This window comes from Aspergillus piperis (assembly GCF_003184755.1).
Source record: "Aspergillus piperis CBS 112811 unplaced genomic scaffold BO85scaffold_29, whole genome shotgun sequence".
Lineage (NCBI taxonomy): Eukaryota > Fungi > Ascomycota > Eurotiomycetes > Eurotiales > Aspergillaceae > Aspergillus > Aspergillus piperis.
Window position 1 is genome coordinate 68,067 of NW_020291619.1, and position 14,811 is coordinate 82,877.

Consider the following 14,811-nt stretch of genomic DNA (forward strand, 5'->3'; position numbering starts at 1 on the left):
GTCCCGAGCTTTCCGGCTACGGCTCATGATTTATATATCCTAGCAACTGAACATCTTCATTGGCCTCTTACTATCACTTCTCAATTCGAACTTTTAACATCACCACCACCACCACCACTACTAAACACTCAACATACATATCATCACAATGGCACCTCGACCTGACCCTCCCGCAACGGGACGTGTTTATTTCCTCGATGTTGGAATCTCAGACTCCGAGCCCAATGGACGTCTTCTAACCTGCAAGCCCGATGGCTCGGATTTCCGCGAGCTGATCACACAACTCAACACCCTGCCCGACGGTATTGCCATCGACTCTGGCCGCCAGTATATCTATTGGACCAATATGGGAATTCCTTCCGCCGATGACGGGTCCATTCAGCGCTGTGATCTTTCAGGGAACAACATAGTCACCATCATCCCGAAGGGATACACCCACACTCCGAAGCAATTGATCATTGCTCCACGATCCCAGAAGCTGTACTGGTCTGATCGCGAGGGCCGGAGAGTGATGCGAGCGAACCTAGATGGAAGCGACATTGAGGTACTATACAAGGCCACTTCAAGCGAAGGCACGGACACACCGGCTGTGCTCGACTGGTGTGTGGGCATTGCAGTTGACGAGGACGCGCAGTTGGTATATTGGACACAGAAGGGTCCGTCAAAGGGCAACCTTGGCCGGATTTATCGGATGGGGATTGAGATGAGACAGGGAGAGTCAGCGGAGTTGCGGACAGATGTTGAATGTCTTATTAGTGGTCTTCCCGAACCCATTGATTTGGAATTGGATCACACAACGAGGACGCTGTACTGGACGGATCGTGGAGATCCACCTCGTGGAAATACAGTGAATTCGGTGGATCTTTCCAGTGCGCCTGTGAATAAGCTGGAACCAAAGATTCTGGTGCGCAAGCTTCATGAGGGAATTGGAATCGCCCTGGATACCAAGAATAAGCGTATGTTCTTTGGAGACTTGGGCGGCTCGTTGTACAGTGCCAATTTTGATGGGTCGTGCAAGAACACCATTGTGGCTGATGTTGGGGGTGCGATCACTGGTGTGGCGTATGTTGGGGAATAGAGTATCATATAATCGAGATAGAAAGCGTTGTATATAGTATAGACTTGTCTGATTTATTCCCCTCTTCTATGTTAGCTTCCTACGTGCTGCAGCTTCATTTATAAACATACATCCTTTAGCATATATTGTTGCATCTAATAAACTATAGTATTGCACATGCTTTCCAGCTGTATATTTCTTGACTTGGCCAATAGACACTTCATCAGTACGAATATCTAAAGCGAACATTCTCCCTATCTGTCTGGTCGACGTCGGAATCCGTCTGGCCACTTGTGGTTGTAATCCCATCCTTCGTGCGATTCAAATATGCCGCATAGACTGCGAACCCGAGTAAGAGAAAAATCTCAACACAATATGCGACCAGCATGGCAATGATCCCGGATGTATATTGGGGTGCTTCGTCGGACTTGAAGGCAAATGGCCCAACAATGTTTCCAACACAGTACGAGATGAAAAAGATGGCATTCACAACCGATCGCTTGGTGGTCCCTCCTGTGTTTGCTGTGATGAGAGACATGATCATTGCGAATGATGCGGTATAAGTACTTGTAAGCTAGGATAAAATTAGCCACCATCATAAATTTGCCGTTTCAGGGAGTGATATACCCAGTAGCAAACAAGTAGAGCTATTTTGTGGTCTCGCGATATAGTATGGATCCCAACTGCTCCGGACAGAGCGGGACATACATATATAGCACCAACGATACACCTCTTCTGCCCTGGCAGCCATCGCTGGATATACATGGCAGACACGTTAGACACCAATATCACCATGCCGTACGGAATCTGGAACAGCGTCGTGACAAGATTCGAATATCCGAAACCCTCTATGATGAGACTCCCAAAATTACTCGCCGCCCCGTTGACGACTTGCGTGCAGACTCCACAATGGAAGAAGAACCACGTTTTGGGATCTGTCAGGGCTTCCCACATCTGGTACCTTTTGATCTTGGACACCCTGGTGCCGGAGTGTACGGGACCGAGACGGTGGATGGCGACATATTTTTCTTGTGCGTTAAGCCAGCGACTGTGCCATTAGCAGCGGTATACCTAAACAGAAGGAGAGACAACCTACGCAGTAGACGGCCCATCCGCAAGACTAAAGGACATAAATATCCCCCACACAGAAGATATAGCACCAATTATAATGAATTGATACTGCCACGACGCCAGATTGCCTTGGATATGGCCGATAGCAAATGCCAACAACCCCCCAAACGCATTTGCAATACCAAGAAAGGTCGACCACCATCCTATTCTAATCGGCTGTTCCTCAATAGTATACCATGTTGCTGTGATGAGGAGATAGGATGGTGTAGAGCATGACTCGAGAGCGCCCAGGACAAATCGCAGACCAAGAAAGGGTTGAAAATGCGTACATGCCGCCAGAGCCATAGTCACTCCGCCCCAGATGAAGATATTGACAAACAGCCATTTGGACACGGAGAGTTTCTGCATGGCAAAAACCGAAGGGTATTCAAACTGCCCATGTCAGTAAGGTATAACGTCTACAGGTTGGGCCGATAGCTATACGGCGAGATACCCAAAGTAGAACATGCTCCCTGTCAGAGTTAGTATGTTATCGTATGGAAGTCGGCTGCCCATACCCAACCAACTATACTCAGTCCCTTTCAGATGTAAATCTTCCTTCAGCCCAAAAACAGCGGCGTAGCCCATCATTGCTTTATCGATGTAGGTAATAAGATATGTGATACAGATGAAGGGAATCACCATCCAATCGACTTTCCTGATTACCCGACGTAGGAGAATTGGGTCGAACTGTGCTGGCCATTGTGTTTCGTCTAACTTTTGATCCTGCTCCACTGACTCGAGATGGTCTGTAGTTGTTTTGGGATCATTCATATTTCGTGTCAATTATGGCTAGATACCAGAGAACGGTTGAGCGGATGCTCTTAGATTATCGTCCCCGTGTACATGGGTTGTTTTATATAAGCATTCCGATTAAACTTTCCTTCCAGTTAACAGGTCAGAGACAGAAAATGCAATTGAGAAACACCCCGCATCAGCGATCATCTTTTACTCACCGCTGGCCAATTGCTCTGCCAATTCCTAGTACGGTAGCCCGGGGCCCCGGATTATCAATCGTGGGGACTGGCCGAAGCTAGTCTGGGCGGATATGTTTGTTATTTGCTAGGGGACCGGAACACAGGCGAGGTGGCTGCTTTCTAAGAGTTAGCAGTGGATTGCGATCGCGAGGATTCTTTCTTATTATGCCCTCACTCCAAGCATTGGCTGTGCATTTGTCTGAATATGGCATATCCGCGCCGGAAAAGTGATATATCGGAGGCTTTTCCGCTCCGATACCCACTTACAAAAGTCTTAGTTGGTCAGCCTCGGTTAAGGAAGAGGTATAGCGCGGACTGGTTGGAAAGAAGATAATATTGGCAGGCATTAGTGAAATGACAGAATGAGGCGCTGATTTATTTACTTTCCGTAAAATGCATGTGAGCTGCGTTCGAAGGTGTTTCTGGTGTTTCTGGCGTTTTCCAAGGAAGCCGCGGCGACGCTTGATCCATGTGACAATGTGTGAAGCATCAGGTTTTAGACATTCATAGTCGAAGATATTCAGTATCTATTTCATGGTAGGAATTCTATCAATGGGTCAATCAAGCACAAATCTTGCATTTCAAACAAGCTTTGTGCTGCTATGATTATAACGTGCGGAAAAGCACCCAAATCCGCCCCTCGCCACGGTCGGATCTATCAACCCCATCATTGCGCATACGGTCTTCCCCATATTTTGGAATTCCTACGACCCCCACACATGAAGCATTATCCCCAGATTAAACTCTGAGATGCCTCCTATAATCCTGGGGTTTCCTCCATGTAGCGAGCCCAATTTAGCTCATCACCACAGCACCTGCAATGGAGCCTTCCGTCTCTTTTGACGCTCTCCCTCTCCAGAAGGACGGTCCCCACGGAAATGCCTGGGGCCTTTTTGGTCCGTTGGACCAGCTAGGTATGCTGAATCGCCTCACACCCGAGACAACGAAGGAAGCAACAAGAGAAATTATCGATGGGGTCCGCGTATCCACCGACTGGTCACTGAATAGTATGCAAAAGCCGTGTTTTGGCCGTTCAAAACTCGAACACGTCGTGAAGAACAAAGCCCCGCGAGCTGTCAACGATGACAGCCTTGCTTTCAACACGCAAATTAGCTCTCAGTGGGACGGATTCCGGCACTACGGGTACCAGAATGAGAAGATCTATCTAAACGGGTGTACTCTGGAGGAGATCCAATCTGGGGATAGGAATGGAATTCATGGTTTGTTTCATATCCTTTTTTGACAACTGCATGCAGTTCCTGATCATCTCAGTGTGGGTTGAAAATGGGGGAATTGTAGGACGCGGCGTTCTCCTCGATTACTCCTCCTGGGCGGAAGCACAGGGGATATCAATCAACTGCTTCGCTACCACATCCATCCCTGTCTCGACTCTAAAGGACATCGCCGCTTATCAAGGAACATCATTCAAGAGAGGAGACATCTTATTTATTCGCACAGGCTGGACCCGTGCCTATGAACAGCTGTCCGCAGAACAGTGCCAAGAGCTCGCCGATCACAAGATCCCACCGGCTATTGGTGTCGAATCATCCGAAGACACCCTGCGCTGGATCTGGGATGAAGGCTTCGCAGCTGTTGCGGGAGACATGCCCAGTTTCGAAGCATGGCCGTGTCAGAATACTGACTTCTGGTTGCATGAGTGGTTGCTAGCAGGCTGGGGCCTCCCCATTGGAGAGTTGTTTGATCTGGATCGCTTAAGCCAAGAGTGTCGGAAGAGGAACCGATGGAGCTTTTTCTTCAGTAGTGTTCCGCTGAAGGTACGGAATTATTGTTATTTTGTTGGTGGTTCGATGCTAACTAGTCTAAGGTGCCTGGTGGAGTTGCTAGTCCACCTAATGGTGTGGCCATCCTCTGATTAGCCTCATACTGCGTCGAAGAACTCTGGAATCCTGTAAATATGATATCATAACGAATCACATTGTCCAATAATGGATATCACTCATTTATTGGTACGAGGAACAAACAGCCAGCGTGGCTTTCGACATGCTGCAGAATTGACGAATAATGAATATTCAACTTGTCAGGAATTATCCAAGTTGCGGCTGCATCAATTTATTCCAGATGAATTCTAGTGCCTATAAACACTAGCTGTGGGGTTGAACCCGTTGGGTCACCTGCTGGCTATCCGCAATCACCACGAAGAATTGCAATCCCCGTGCCACAACACACATGCACCATAGAATTGGTAATATGATTCGCCCGAATTCACCACCTTTATTCCAAGCACCACTTCATTTGGTTCTTCCACGATGGTTTGAAATAAGAGTATTCACTTCGCATTGACTATTGAGTATGATGTGATTTCCAGCTCCTATACAACATTCGACACAATCAATCGAGTTCAGAGACAAACAAAATATGCTAACGCCCTCCCTTGCAGCACTGCTGCATCCGGACCTCGCCGGATAACTCCAAAATCCCAAACGCCGTTATTTGCTATTCTTCTTCTTCTGCTGCTCCAAGATGTCAATGTAGACGTGGCCCAGAGGTCCAGCCTCTGGGCTCCATCCCCCATGTTCGACACGATACTTGTTATTACTGTCCAGCATCTCGACGATGTTCACGCGATTGCCCTGGCGATTATCCCAGTGCAATTCGCAGATCTTTTCCTCGTCGTGGAAGAGGTCCAGCCGGCCCTCACTGCCGCGGCGACCGCGAGCACAGATCTCACCGATGCCGTACGAGGGGATGGTGATTTCATCAATCTCGTCCTCGGTGAGGGACTGTCTGCGGTTATTGGGGTCGTGGAATTCACCACTATTCGATGAGATTATCAGTTACTATACCAGACAAGGGAACCAATTGAGATGACTTCATTGAACAGTCCAATAGACGACATACCCTTCGATGACGGTGTGACGGACGGAGATCTCGCCCTTGTCCAGGTGGTCCCGGATGTGGAAGGAGACCCATTGGTCGTCCATGGGGCCGGCTGCAGGCATCTTGAATGAAGCAGGGCAACAGGTGAGTAAAAAAGGGTAAGTATATCTATGTATGCTGTGATGCTTTGAGGATGATGGGAGAGAGAGGAGCGAGTCGAGCAGCTACCGAAGGGGCTATTTATTGCTTGAGGCCCGGCTGTGGGGTGATTCAAGAACGGGTATTGGCAAGGGCTGATCAGTCTTCCATTTGTTGGATGAATGAATGGAGAGGAAACCAGAGACAGAGGGCAAAGCAGAGAAAGAGGATCAGATGACGGCAGGGTGGGTTGATGTGGTTGGCTCGACGGTGGGCTGATCCACGGATGGAGAGCTGCAGATGCTGGGATTGTGGGGGTGGGCCGGCAAGTGACGGGCTGCTGCTCACTGCTTCTTCGGCGAGTCTATTGTGGTGTTACTTGGTGGCGTCATGGCCCGTGGTATCTTTGTCACTGGCACCGATGGCATCACCACTTTTCTTGTGCTGCAGCAGCTGCTTAGGTTTGCTTCGCCTGTTACCCCCGGCTTGTCTTCCCCGCACCACTGGGCCAATGATCACCAGTTGCGGTTCCAGGGATCGGCAGAGCTGTCGATGCCGGTCCATCCTCTTAATTGGATGTCATCTCGCCTTTTTCCCTTGGTGGCGAGACACCTGGTCTGGAAAATTGGCCAAAGAGACCTGGCCAGAAAGTGTTTCAAGTTGGCAAGTCTTCAATCGACTACAAAGTTGTTTCTCCGCCCCTCGTAATAATGGGACCAACCAGCTCGGTTTCATCTATTGGCTTGGGTCTTCAAAGTACCTGGCTGCTCAACCACTGGTATCTTCTTATTACTTCTTTAGGATGTGATGCCTGCAGCTCTCCCTTGGACATGCAGCGAGTCGTGGCGGATGCTGATAGGAGGGCCAGACTTAACGTCGAGGGCTAGATTCTGCTTGGTTATAACTCACAGATAACAGGCTGCGTTGATCGGAAGGAGTTGTACATGGTGTAGAGAACGGCGCCTCGCTTTGCACGTCGCCAGGGTGTGTATACCTTTCACTTGCATGCCCTTACAAGTCAATGCATAGCAACGCAGTAGTAAAGAGTCGACTCATAGGTTCCCTGCCATCCGAGACAAGCACACCAATGCAGGCAGGAATTGACCGAAAGCTAGGGATGCACCTACACATAACTTACTTAACAGACCATCACCGGATCGGGGCATGATCATCTCCGACACTCCATGCACTTGCAGTCTTCTTACAGTAAATGTCTGTCTCAGCCGATCGGATGAAGATCCGCCCGACCCAACGTGACCACTTGCCTGCCTTTGTCCGGCCACTGATGATCCTTCCCCCTCATTCAGAGCAGTACTAAGTAAGTAGAAACCATGTTAGGGATCGGAAGACTCTTCTAACCAGATGAAGGGTAGATCGTCAAGGTCAAATCCCCGCGCAACAGATACGACGTTCAGCCGTCTACAGCACGAATGAGCAGCATACTGCTCGGGACGGTCGCGCAGGCCAACGACTCATGCAGGCGACGTCAGCTGGTAATATTGCAGACTTACGAGACAGAAACCGACGATGAACGGCTATCCAGAACAGCGTGAACTTCTAGATGCCAATCTGCCCACCCGATGCAGTAGATAAGGGCTCTCGAAACAGCGTCGGAAAGAGGTCACGTGCCCATATGGTCTCCTAGTGAGTGACAGTATCAACCCAGGCATCAGCCTAGAGAAGGATAGTAACCTACCCCAGCTTGCTCGTCCGAGTTGGTCAGGAACATTCGGAACTGGAAAGCCAATTCTGCGTGGATGGCACGGCTGCTCCCATGTCACGCGGGAGCGGCTTGTTGCGGTTCAGATGCAAGGCAGAGGCGGGGATGGCGAGTACTTAGTTTCATCCGCCCAATTGCTCGATACTCACTGGTTCTACATGGGTCGCATTGGATGAAAGAGGTGACAGTGACACCATGCACACCCCGCTCGAGAAGGCCAAATTGCATCTGAAACCCGGTCAGTCTCTGCAACCACCAGCGAGTCAAAAGCTCTTCAATCATGGACAACATTCATATCTTGGCATAATCAAACGATGTAATGATCGAACCGAATGATCAAGGTGACATATCGCATCTGCAGTGTGTAAGAAATTACGGTTTACAAAGCCCGGAAGGGCAAGTCCGGTTGTAGAAGTGTAATGATACACAGTGCCTGTCAAGAAGCTTCGAGGATGATATTATACATGCATGCAACTAACACAAGAGCCTGTCACAGGCCCTCTGCTCTATAATGGAGCGGACAATTCTTCGTATCGCCGCTTTGCGATCACCTAATACAAAGACCGCGGGCCCCCGATGTTTAGGGGGAAATGCCATAACCAGTCAAAGTCTGAGCCTTTCAGGCTTCATAGTTATAGCAGAGGTATCCTCCAACGGGGTTCATCACGTCGGCTACAGTGACGTCCGGCATTACATCGAATGTGGTCAAGGTATAATTGAGGGTTGTCTGCGGCCAGCCTGATGCGGGCTCGACATTAGCCGATTCATTGATGGCAGGGCCGCCCATGTCCCACAGATGCTTGGCAGGATCATTCATCTGCCACCGATACCAAAGACGGTCGATGTAGCCATGGTGCAGATAGAAGAGCGGGTCACCAGGAGAGGTTTTTACATCCGCCATCTAGTATTTTTACTTTCGCGTCAGCTCATTGAATCCACCCCCTTCGCGTCAAGGAAAACCAGGCACTCACCACTCCACCAACCGCCCAGTGACCTCCTCGGTGAGGCGTGGCGGCAATGCAAGCGAAGTATTCGTCGTAGCTGTCGAATGTATTGCAGTGGGCGACTGCCGCACCGGTGGTATTCAATATCGCCTCGTAATTTCCCCAGCTGCGGTTCATGCAGAACACCGTGTTTTGTTCCTGGGGGCCGATATGTTCCGTGTAGTACGCAAAGGCCCCATCGGTCACACATCCATCAGGTTCCGTGCCATTACCACCAAACGCATCTGCATCCCACATCTCCGATCGGAACAAATTCCCGGAATCCGTATCGTATGCCTCGTTCCACCATCTCCAATCTAGTCAGCTTCCTTCCTTCTTGTGCCAGTGAGGGGGGGCAAAACCTACGCCATTGGGCCGGTATAGCCACACTGCTCCTTCAGCAATGTTTCATATACATGCAGGAAGTATCGGTGCCAGGGCAGGAATTGGCCCTATTTTGTCAGATTCGGCTCTGCCACTGTGTATCGCGAACGAACTCACCACACTATGGATAATGTCACCCACCGGGGTGTCAGTAAGGGCACGGTGCAAAGCCTGCAGATCGCTGAAGCGGTTCGTGGTGGCCTCTAGCCCCGTTTGCGCAGGAAGATCCATCAAACAATTGACTCCCTCGAGATAGCTTTTCTGTTCAACCTTGGTCATATTCCGCCACTCCTTTCGAATGCTCATCTTCTCTGGCGTACATCCGCCTGAGAACAACCCTGGATCAAGGCTGGTCACAGCATCAGAAGCTGGTGTTTCGCTGGTAGAGGCCAGCCCGATGGCGGCCAAAACCCAAAAGGCGGAAAGCATCATGTTTAACGTATCAGGTAGGATTCTAGCCCGCCGGCGGTCGATATAATAAACAACAGATAGGAAAGGAGACGCGACGACTTCTCTCTCAACGACGATCCACTCGGCTTTCGCCCCAAAACGAAATCGGCGGGGAGGAGACGCGGCAGCTTATGTCTGTCCCATCGCAGATAGTTCGATCGATCTTCATTCTTTAGCTCATGCTGATTTCGGCCACCTCTCCTGACCGACATCCCGAAATACCCGGATAACCCACTGTTCAGATAGCCATGTCTAGCTTCCAAGATTGCGATAAAGATATTTTAAGCGTCTACCAACCGATTGACCAGCAGGTCCGCGCCTCGGCCTTGGTGGAGCTGTGCTGGTTGGCGACATGTCTGGTTTTCCTGTTTGGTATGCGAGGTGCATTCCAGTGACAGATCGCCCAGCCACGGCGGGCATGTAAACTCAATTGTTCTCGCTTTGCGAAATTGCAAAGGTCTAAATACGTTCGGCTACTGCTGTCGCACCTGGGGGTGGATACAAGCAAGCTTTCGCCTATACGGAGCCGTCGGCGAACTACGCTAACGCGCCCTCTGGCAGTCGACAACATGCAATTCCCACTCGATAAGCCTTGAGTCTTCATTCCCGCGCCATCGCAAAATATGTGGCTGAACATTCCGCCCTACATCCCTACCATCTCTCATTTGCGAAGGCCGTTGTCAACACTAGCGAACCCGTGCAAGCCAGTGTCGTCGACAGCGAAATGGGCACATCAAGAAAGGCGTCCATCCCAAGGTCTCTTCTCCGAACCATCATTTGACTCTCGATTCGCCGTGTTCTGGCTCTCCTTCATCATATCTTCATCTCGCTACTTTTCCAAAGAACAGCAGGAGCGAGCTGCCCGCGATCGATCGTGCAGTCTGCGTCGAGCTCACCACCCCTGGTGCAAAGGGAATGCACTCCCGTCATCCAACTACGTGAGGGCGGCATGCCATGCGGTTATGTCTTGGATTGGATTCTGCCAGCCTTGCCAATGGAAAACAACACATTCGACTATGCAAAGAGATAGTCAGACTTCAGACTAAGGCGCAGCGAGATCACAAGGCGATGCAGCTCCTCACGCCGCATGCCTTTACAACAACATCCGTAGTATAGACGAGCCAGAGTCGAGGGTCTTTGAACACTGCCCGTCGACACGTGTGGTCTAGGGCAATCATTCTATGAGCGAGCCCCCAGCCAGAGTCTTCCAACGTGGAGCATGTCGACATGCATATTGCCCATGATGGCTGGGCTGGTGGCTTCAATTTGCGAGTGAACCTAGCCAGGGTTCAGAACGAGGCCTGCTTGGGCCAAAGTTTAAGGCGCTTATAAGCAACGCACTGAGATGTATGCCCAGCTGCGTACAGCACACACGCATCGTCTGCTGCGCCTGAATACTCCAGCCACACCTATGCTTTACCCTTTCTAGGCGTACGAGGAGCGACCAGTGCATAGGGCTCACCCGGTCTATGTATTCGCAATAAATTGGATAACATCCAATTTTGAGCCGTTCAAACTTCCAGTCTCACTGCAATGGCATGTCATCAAATCACCACTGGCGATTGTAAGCTCATCTGGCTCTGTGGAGTGGGAGGTCCGAACATAGTGAAAGCTTCCAGAGTCTGACGCCAAATGCCGGTGTCCCAGTCGTTGTGCATCAGAGTTTCAAGATATACAGCAGGTTCTGGCTGCATGGGTAATTGACTTGGTGTCCAGTGGGGCTGTGAGTCGAAAATGATCGAAGGGGGCGGGCCCTGCCATGAGACAGGGTGTCGAGGCGGACCATAAGCCTCGCTCGGTTGTTGCACCACATGACTGATACTACACTGGCGCTGCGCTTCACTTTTGCTTTTCTCTAGCCATGCCACCATGCTTATCACACGGCAGTTCGACCAGATATCATCACCAAGAGAGAGAGAAGCAATCTTCCGCATTGTGGCCAGAACGTCCTCGTGGACGCGCCGGCTGTCTATCTCTGGTGTAGGATGGTTGTAGTTTCCAAATAGCAGGCTTACCTTGGCAAGAACCAGCATCACATACCAAAGGGTATAATATGAGGAAGCCGGCAGGTGCACCGCCACGTCCGCTGGCACCTGGAGATACGTGGCAAGAACCCGGTGAGCGGAGGCCGTAAGATGCTGTAGCCGATTGATCTCCCGAAGTCGGAATACGTCTCTGCGGCGCTGCACTGCTTGACCCAAGGTCAAGGTGGTGAGTGCGGTGAGCTCCAGACGAAGGGCCCCTTGTGATCAGATGGTTAGGTTTCCGAGATATGGACATGTTTTTGGGAGCGACAGCAACTCACAATTGTCACACGAGGCGAGTCGTGATAGCTGGTCCTCGGTCTGTCTCTCTTGTCGTTCGATGGATTCTACGATCTGCTCCCATGACGCATCCCGAGGGTGGTAGGAGCAGAGGCATACGTCTTCATCGAAAACACATTGCGTACGTCGCAGGAAATTGTTGGAGAGGATATAGTCCCCCAGGAGGACATCGCTGGGGTATTCGGGTTTCCGAGCAAGATCCTCCACACACTGGGCAATCCATCTAGTGTGCCTCATCGTCACCTGTCGGCGAAATAGAGTCGATCTTCGAGGTGGTTGTTAGTCCGAATGCCCAGCGTTGAATAAAAAAAAAAACCACTAATGTCACGGGCAACACTCACGTGCAACACAGGTGGTAGCAACCTAGCAGAGCCCTCTGCTCCGTGGGATTCGAATGATGGCGTTGGTTGTCCGCGGGCTCTGGAGGGATAGGCTGCATCCGGATGTTCTCGTCCTTGTCGATGCCCAAATCGACGACCACCATGTGAGCCATTTCAAGTAGCATGTACTTATGGATATGTGGGGTCCGCCAGTGATAATGAAACCATGCGCAATGAACGAGGAGCCCCAAGAGGAGATCGAGATTGCGCTCGCCCTTAGCGATGAGACGAGTGGCCGCCGTTTCGCGAACGAGAGCCTCCAGTTTGTGTTGCAGGAGGGGTTTGTGTTCCATACACACGGTGACGATGCACAGCAGGAGGAAAGGCGAGCGCTGGCGGAGGACCTCGATCTCCATATCGGAGGACACCATGACGAAGGGGAACTGGGCCATTTTCTGGGTCCGGAACTTGTCCATAAGCTCATCAGCCTCGCGTAGGGTGACCAACCCGCCGAGAACGGGATCCCCCGAAGCCTCATCGCTCGGTCGAGAGCTTTCCCGGCGGTGGTAGAGTCGCGGCGAGTCTGGTGGGTGCGTGGACGGAGTTGCACTGGAGAGACTGCCGTGGTGGGACGATTCACCTTGCTAGGTACGGTTAGAGCACGCCTTGTTGGAACCACAGTAGCAAGATGATGGGAGGGGGAGAGAAATTGTATACCTTCTGGCCCAGTTGCGCTGCTAGATTATCAATTTGCTCCTGAAGGGCATCAATGCGGGTCTTCCTGTGGTGGCGGAGGAAAGATTAATCAGCCAATGGTTGGTGGCCGGGAATATATGCAGTAGTAGTAAGTAGTAAGGTATGGATGTGATAGTGATCAGAAGGCTGAGGGTTGTAGATCACGCTGGATGCAGGCTAATCGGGAAGTTTGTGCAATCAACATAAAAAATAAAAGTAAAATAAAATAGAATAGAATAAGAGATAATTGATAAATAAATAAATAAACGAAAAGGAAAAGAAAAGAAGAAATGGAATAAAAGAAAGCAAAAACTACTACCGTTACACACTTCTTACTAGTAGTACTCACCTGGGACGAGTGATATGGGGGGACTCAGGCAGCGAACATGGCTGGCCCAAACGGGTGCAGCGGACGCACGTGCCTGTGGGGGGAACAGGCACGCAGCGGACTTTCAATCGGACACATCGGACGCAGGCATGGCGTCGCGGTGGCTGCTTGCGATTCATTTGCTCCCGCCAACAAATTGTGGGTTCGTCACCGTCAGAGCCAGGCACGATGCAAAGCACGTTTGGGGGGAAAAAGGGAGGGAGGGGTTGGACGTGGCAAGAATGGGGGAGGAGAAAGTGGGAAGATGCAGGGGGGAGAAAGGATTGTGGTTGTCTGGCTTGCTCGCGTCGAGTAGTAAGTACTTAGTACCAATTAGTGCTGACGGGATTAATTCCTTAAAGGAAACCAAGAAAAGAGGAAAGAGGGAAAGTCACATGAGACGGGCCCGCGCTTCCCCTTTCCTCTCTACTACGTACTTTACTTCCCCTTCTTCTTCTTCTCCATCTCTATACATTCAAATCTTTCTCTCTGTCTCTCCCCCATTGCCATTGTTCAGAGTATATTCTGTAACCTTCTTCTTTCCAACTGCATCTCACCCCTTACCGATTCCACGACATTAGTACCTCTTTGCGTTGCAGGGTCCCCGCCAAGGGCCACCAATCCAGAGGCTGCAACAAGCGGGAGGCTGCACTAGAACCTCTCCCTAGAGATGCGGCATCGGTGCGACCGAGTCGGAGTCGGAGCAGGAATCGGTCACACTGACTCTTTGAGCACTAGACAAACAACGGTCCAGCTCATCTGGCCAACCAACGACAATTCTGATCAACTTCGCTCACACACTCTCTTATCAATCTCTGCTTTGTTAGGGACGAATCAACTTGTTCAACCAGCGATCGGCTTTTCTGGTCTAGCCGTCTGGAGAACCCAAACGAACTGGTGGATCACCGATCGCTGTCACGCTCCACTCTTCCACTCCATGGCTCCAGCTCTCGACATAGTAGACAATTGTTCGGGTCATGTGCTGTAGCTCTAAACTTCTTAACTTGTCACACCAGTCTTTCAGATCCTCTTATCTGACAACGCCTCACGTTACGGGCGCATACTGGTAGCACGAGCAGCCGTTCAAGAGTCACGACGGGATACTGCTGTGTCCGGTCGGCTCTTATGCGTGAAGAGCGACGTGGAACATCTAAACATAGGAATGAACCTTACATTTGCATTGACGAACCAAAGAAGCATCCTTGGATTGCCGTTCCATCCATGCGCCCCTTCGATTCAAGGCATTAGACACCCATCCATGGGTGTCTTGAGCACAATCCCGGAATATCCCATTGTGATAAGGTTCTTACCCCGTAGCGGAGTGGAATGTTCATGGGTAGACTTTGGAGAAACAGCTTGACCAGCCTGGTTCTGCGGGTACACAAAAACATACTCCTCCTTGCCTTGG

General features: G+C 50.6%; 8 protein-coding genes across 8 annotated transcripts; 4 read left to right on the forward strand and 4 right to left on the reverse strand.

Annotated features, from left to right (window-relative positions):
- The first annotated feature begins 126 nt into the window (after window positions 1-126).
- BO85DRAFT_505856 (YncE family protein) lies at window positions 127-1,134 on the forward strand. The gene has a single exon (XM_025664352.1). It carries the CDS (start codon window positions 149-151, stop codon window positions 1,076-1,078), a length of 930 nt encoding a protein of 309 aa, XP_025510578.1. The 5' UTR covers window positions 127-148; the 3' UTR covers window positions 1,079-1,134.
- Window positions 1,135-1,212: 78 nt separating this feature from the next.
- On the reverse strand, window positions 1,213-2,970 carry BO85DRAFT_431009 (MFS allantoate transporter). Its single transcript, XM_025658315.1, has 5 exons — window positions 2,686-2,970; window positions 2,612-2,640; window positions 2,154-2,560; window positions 1,685-2,105; window positions 1,213-1,631 (listed from the first exon to the last, which is right to left on the reverse strand). Exons 1-5 carry the CDS (start codon window positions 2,939-2,941, stop codon window positions 1,281-1,283), a joined length of 1,464 nt encoding a protein of 487 aa, XP_025510579.1. The 5' UTR covers window positions 2,942-2,970; the 3' UTR covers window positions 1,213-1,280.
- A 679-nt stretch (window positions 2,971-3,649) lies between these two features.
- BO85DRAFT_175674 (uncharacterized protein) lies at window positions 3,650-5,306 on the forward strand. The gene is made up of 2 exons (XM_025654318.1): window positions 3,650-4,364; window positions 4,417-5,306. The coding sequence occupies exons 1-2, from the start codon at window positions 3,965-3,967 to the stop codon at window positions 5,019-5,021; spliced, it is 1,005 nt and encodes a 334-aa protein (XP_025510580.1). The 5' UTR covers window positions 3,650-3,964; the 3' UTR covers window positions 5,022-5,306.
- Window positions 5,179-6,170, reverse strand: BO85DRAFT_524180 (aegerolysin family protein). The gene is made up of 2 exons (XM_025665398.1): window positions 6,004-6,170; window positions 5,179-5,919 (listed from the first exon to the last, which is right to left on the reverse strand). Exons 1-2 carry the CDS (start codon window positions 6,102-6,104, stop codon window positions 5,592-5,594), a joined length of 429 nt encoding a protein of 142 aa, XP_025510581.1. The 5' UTR covers window positions 6,105-6,170; the 3' UTR covers window positions 5,179-5,591.
- On the forward strand, window positions 6,119-6,974 carry BO85DRAFT_175676 (uncharacterized protein). The gene has a single exon (XM_025654319.1). It carries the CDS (start codon window positions 6,374-6,376, stop codon window positions 6,926-6,928), a length of 555 nt encoding a protein of 184 aa, XP_025510582.1. The 5' UTR covers window positions 6,119-6,373; the 3' UTR covers window positions 6,929-6,974.
- Window positions 6,975-8,295: 1,321 nt separating this feature from the next.
- Window positions 8,296-9,774, reverse strand: BO85DRAFT_175723 (tyrosinase family protein). The gene is made up of 4 exons (XM_025654320.1): window positions 9,325-9,774; window positions 9,190-9,275; window positions 8,812-9,133; window positions 8,296-8,741 (listed from the first exon to the last, which is right to left on the reverse strand). The coding sequence occupies exons 1-4, from the start codon at window positions 9,637-9,639 to the stop codon at window positions 8,460-8,462; spliced, it is 1,005 nt and encodes a 334-aa protein (XP_025510583.1). The 5' UTR covers window positions 9,640-9,774; the 3' UTR covers window positions 8,296-8,459.
- A 1,427-nt stretch (window positions 9,775-11,201) lies between these two features.
- BO85DRAFT_463645 (uncharacterized protein) lies at window positions 11,202-13,515 on the reverse strand (the record flags this gene model as incomplete). The annotated part of the gene is made up of 5 exons (XM_025661938.1): window positions 11,202-11,899; window positions 11,963-12,246; window positions 12,323-12,945; window positions 13,019-13,082; window positions 13,499-13,515. The coding sequence occupies 5 exons, from the start codon at window positions 13,513-13,515 to the stop codon at window positions 11,202-11,204; spliced, it is 1,686 nt and encodes a 561-aa protein (XP_025510584.1).
- A 369-nt stretch (window positions 13,516-13,884) lies between these two features.
- BO85DRAFT_453789 (uncharacterized protein) lies at window positions 13,885-14,763 on the forward strand. Its single transcript, XM_025661130.1, has one exon. It carries the CDS (start codon window positions 14,074-14,076, stop codon window positions 14,389-14,391), a length of 318 nt encoding a protein of 105 aa, XP_025510585.1. The 5' UTR covers window positions 13,885-14,073; the 3' UTR covers window positions 14,392-14,763.
- The last annotated feature ends 48 nt before the right edge of the window (window positions 14,764-14,811 follow it).